Source organism: Mus pahari, chromosome 18 (assembly GCF_900095145.1).
Source record: "Mus pahari chromosome 18, PAHARI_EIJ_v1.1, whole genome shotgun sequence".
NCBI lineage: Eukaryota > Metazoa > Chordata > Mammalia > Rodentia > Muridae > Mus > Mus pahari.
In genome coordinates this window covers 13,850,120-13,854,394 of record NC_034607.1, presented here as the reverse complement: position 1 = coordinate 13,854,394, position 4,275 = coordinate 13,850,120, and the positions used below count along the sequence as shown (strand labels likewise).

The following is a 4,275-nucleotide window of genomic DNA, read 5'->3' as shown; positions in this document are numbered from 1 at the left end:
ACTTTAATCCCCTTCTTGCTTTTATTGTTGCGATGGCATCTCATGTAACCCTGGCTGGCCCTGAACTCCCAGATCCACCTGTCTGCCTCCAGAGTGCTGGGATTAAAGGTGTGCACCGTCATGCCTGGCCAACACTTAGTGGCTGTGTGAGTGTGCTGCTCATGTGTGTCTAGGGCCCCCAGAGCTGGAGTCACATGTCAACCACTGAGCGCCTGTCCAGCCCTCAAGTGTTTCTAGTCCAACATTTTCCTAGTCTCTGCCATTACCCCATCTGCCTGGCTTCCTTTAGCCTGAGGCACAGTGAGGAGGGGTCCCCAGGTAACTGCAGAGGCTAAGAAGTCTCCCAGAAGAAGGAAGGTCCACTTCAGCCCAGCCCTTCCCTGTCCTCAGGTATCTGAGCTCCCAGGGCCTCGGGCCCTAATTCTAGGTTGGTTTTGGAATCCAAGTTGTAGGGTGGTACCAGCCCTAGCTGATGGGTGGCGCTGCCAGTCCCTCCCACTGGCCATTCCCAGAGACTACAGCTGCAAGTCAGGTTGTGGAGTTTATAAAATCTGTTCCGAGCCAGCGGGTTGCAGCCAGAGCTGCCAACAAGTTCAAAGTCAGTACCCTGGGTTCAAGTCCTCCCGCCACCCCTCAAGGCTGTTGCCCAGTGACAGCTTCCAGAGCCTCGTGCCACTACCAGGAGCTGCCAGAGCCCCAGCCAGGGCCTTTCCCTGCCCTGCGGAGGAAGGTAGTGAGGACACAGACAAATGGGATGATGTACAGAAGTCCAAGCGGAGAGTCACATTTCGGTCTCAGCCAACAGACTGTCCCCTAGTCCTGATGTCACTAGCACCATCTGAGAACTGGGATCTGTGGAAGGACAGAAGGATGCTCAGGCTGTCACTCATTCCTTAGTGGACACCACAAATCCCACCACCCCTTATCCAAGTCTTCCAGAAATAACTCATCCACTCTCCAGGTTCTTACCACTGGGGCACATCCAGGAGCTGCCACTCCGCTGGTGGGCAGCAGGCTCCCGCCCTCTCCCCCATTCCTGGGTGTCGGCAGCCCCTCCCGCCATCTCTTCCTCTTCCTCCCCCTCAGACAGGAGGTCACAGATCTGCTGTTGTAACTCTGGGCTAATGCTGTTCTCGGCCAACACCAGGCTCCGCAAAGCTGTTGGGTAATTTTCTACCATGTCCAGCAGGGTCTTGGGAAAGGAGAGATGTGCACAGAAGAGAGTAAACCCAGAAGAGATGTCTCAGTGGTTAAGAGCAGTGTCTGCTTTTCCTAAGGACCAGGGTTCAATTCCCAGCACCCACATCACTGTTCATAACATAACTCCAGTTCCAGGGGATCTGACACTACCTTCTGGCCACCACAGGACAGGCATAAGAGACATACAAGCAAAACATTCATTCACAAAAAATAATAAATACTAAGTTATAAAAAAAAAAAAGAGAAATCCTGTCTCGAAAAAAAAAAAAAAATTTAGGCAGTCCTTGGACCCAACAGGCCAGCCTTGGGTATGCCTCAGACAATAATTCACCCTGTCCCCTAGCTTGTCTCCAAAACATGATGGCTTCTCACCTGAGCTGACTGGTTGGTGAGCCCTGTGCCCTCCAAGTCTAGGACTTCCAGGGTACGGCTTGAGGCCACAGCCACAGCCAGCATCCCTGCCACATGGTCGCCTTGGGAAAACAGAGGTCTGTTAATCCTCGCACCCGGTCGGGACCCCATGCCTGGCCAGAAAGGGCACAGCATCTTAAGTGAGATGAAGCAAGTCAGATCCAGGTTCTGACCAAGGTTTAAAGCCACCTGTTGGTCAGATGCCATGCAGGATGCCTCCCTTACAAGACCCTTGCGAGTTCTCATTCATCCTCCCTCCCTTGTTACTATGGCAACCGACAATCTGAGGCTGTTGGGCAGGGCAAGCAGTGAACACTTGAGAATGATCTTAAGCTCACCCAGGGGGTTGTAGTCCAGGTTGAGGACTCGGACTTGGGAGCTGTGGGCCACAGCGATGGCGAGGCGGCTCCAGCCCTTGGGAGTGATGCCAGGGTTGGCGCTCAGAGTTAGCTCCTTCAAACCTAAGCAGCAGCGCAGGGAGAATCCAGGCTGGGTACGGCGAGGTCCTTCTCCACCCTGTGTCTATGGGGTAACCCTAGTGGCAGGGAGCCACTCTGCCCCCAGCCACAGCAGTCTAGAGCAGTTAGGGACCTACTCACGCCTCCCCTGCCTGGATCACTTTCCACTCGGCTCAGTTTCTAAGCATCTCCCTTCCTGAGAAGGGTAAAAAGGCGTTCTTACTGCACCCTCCCGGCTCTCAGCACTGGGCCACACCCCCTTCTCGGCATTTAGCCTACATCAGCCACACTAGTCCATGCACTCAGTAGGGCCCTGCTCACCAGACTTGGCCCCGTCTGGAGGGAGGAGGCCACAGATGAGGTTGATGGCTTCATCACCCAACATGCAGTCCCCCAGGTCAAGAGCCACAAGGGCAGGGTGGAGAGCCAGGGCTGGGTTCAGCAAGGCCAGTCCCGCATCTGTCAGTGGGCTCCCATGTAGGCTGAAGGTTGAGATGAGATTAATTATGTATAACCAGCCTTATCTATTTGGGAAAGTCGCCCCTCCCCGAGACAAGAATGGGAAGGGAGAATGGAAATCCTAGATTTGAAGGGATACGATGGGAAGGGAATTTGGTTTCTGGGGCAGGAACTGGTGAGAACATTGCACAGGAAGGGGTGTGTGGCTAGCGGCTGGGCTGCGGGAGCCAGCACACGCGCTCATCCTCCTGAGATCCTTCAGCGGGAAGTCTCCATGGGGGGCGACCCTTCCTCAGAAACGAGGGCCTTCACAATGAAGTAACTTGGGGTTGGGGTGGGGTGGGGAGGACAGCATTCCCTACTAGGCAGGGCTCGTTATCCCAGCTCTCTTTGAAGGTTGGCATGTGGAGCAAAGTCTAGAACTGATGCATGTTTCTGGGAGGGTGTGGTGGACCCAGAGACGAGATGTGCATTAGAGGTTGCGAAGGTAGGGCGGTGGGAAAACAGGTACTGGAAAGGTAATGTGGAGACACAGGAGGTGGTAGAGGGTGTGTAGAGGGGTGCAGTGGCCGGGACCCCCTTGCGAGGGGACACACTCACAAGAGGGACTGGATGGAGCGGTTGGTCCGTAGCGCTTCTGCCAGCTGCTTGATGCGGCTGGGGCTGGACACGACGCCCAGGTTAAGGTTGAGCTGCGCCAGGGACGTGGCTCCAGCTAGGGCCCGGCAGATGCGGCCGAAGTCGCGGTCGCACAGGCGACAGCCGCGCAGCGAGAGCAGGCGCACCGCGTTGTCGCGCAGGCCGCGGCAGATGTCCCGCACCTCGGCGCCTGACAGCGGCTCCCCCGAAATCTGGATGGAGCTAGGCAGCATGGTCCCCACGGCTGGGCCTCGGGGGGGCTGCCGCCGGTGTCCCGGCCTGGGCAGAAGTTGGCCCGGGGGCGGACGGGGGCGGGGCGGGGATTCAGGTCGCGGTCCCGGTTGGGGTCACGGCCGGAACGGAGGCGGAGGCAGCAGAGGCGGAGGCGGAGGCGGATGCAACGGCGGCTGTGGCGGCGACGAAGCGCGCCCGGGCCTCGGCAGGATCGAAAGCAGGCGCGGGCCCGGGTGCGGAGGGACGGAGGAGGAGCGGCGGCGGCCGGGGACGGCCGGGGACAGAGCTGCAGCCACCACGCGCTGGTTCTCTCCTTCGCGGCTTAGGAGGCCGGGCCCGGCAGGGCCCGGCAGCACAGCTCTCGGGGACAGCCGGGGCGGGATGAAGCTCAGCTTCAGCTGCTGCGCCGGAGCAGGCGGCGAGTTCCTATGGCAACGGTTGCGTCACTGGACCTCGCTCCGCCCCCCATCCCTGCAAGGACCACGCGGCCGGCGTGCGATGCGTGTCTTAGGGCAAAGACCTAGGATCTGAGGGCCAGACAACGCGGGGACTAGGTAGAAGGATACACTCTCACGTGGGGAGGGTGGCGGCAAGTCACGCTCAGACAGCTTTTGATGTCACTTCGTCCTCTTTTTACTTATTCTCTGGTGCTTCTCCATTTTTTTTTTTTTAAGATTTACTTATTTATTATATGTAAGCACACTGTAGCTGTCTTCAGACATTCCAGAAGAGGGCATCAGATCTCATTACGGATGGTTGTGAGCCACCATGTGGTTGCTGGGAATTGAACTCAGGACCTTCGTTAGAGCGGTCAGTGCTCTTAACCGCTGAGCCATCTCTCCAGCCCCGCTTCTCCATTCTTAAGGTCTAAATC

At 57.5% G+C, this 4,275-nt stretch overlaps 1 protein-coding gene across 1 annotated transcript; it reads right to left on the bottom strand.

The window, feature by feature from the left end:
* Positions 1 to 439: 439 nt before the first annotated feature.
* Lrrc73 (leucine rich repeat containing 73) lies at positions 440 to 3,761 on the bottom strand. The gene is made up of 6 exons (XM_021218292.2): positions 3,129 to 3,761; positions 2,391 to 2,551; positions 1,950 to 2,072; positions 1,573 to 1,673; positions 970 to 1,192; positions 440 to 852 (listed from the first exon to the last, which is right to left on the bottom strand). The coding sequence occupies exons 1-6, from the start codon at positions 3,398 to 3,400 to the stop codon at positions 782 to 784; spliced, it is 951 nt and encodes a 316-aa protein (XP_021073951.1). The 5' UTR covers positions 3,401 to 3,761; the 3' UTR covers positions 440 to 781.
* Between the last annotated feature and the right edge of the window lie 514 nt (positions 3,762 to 4,275).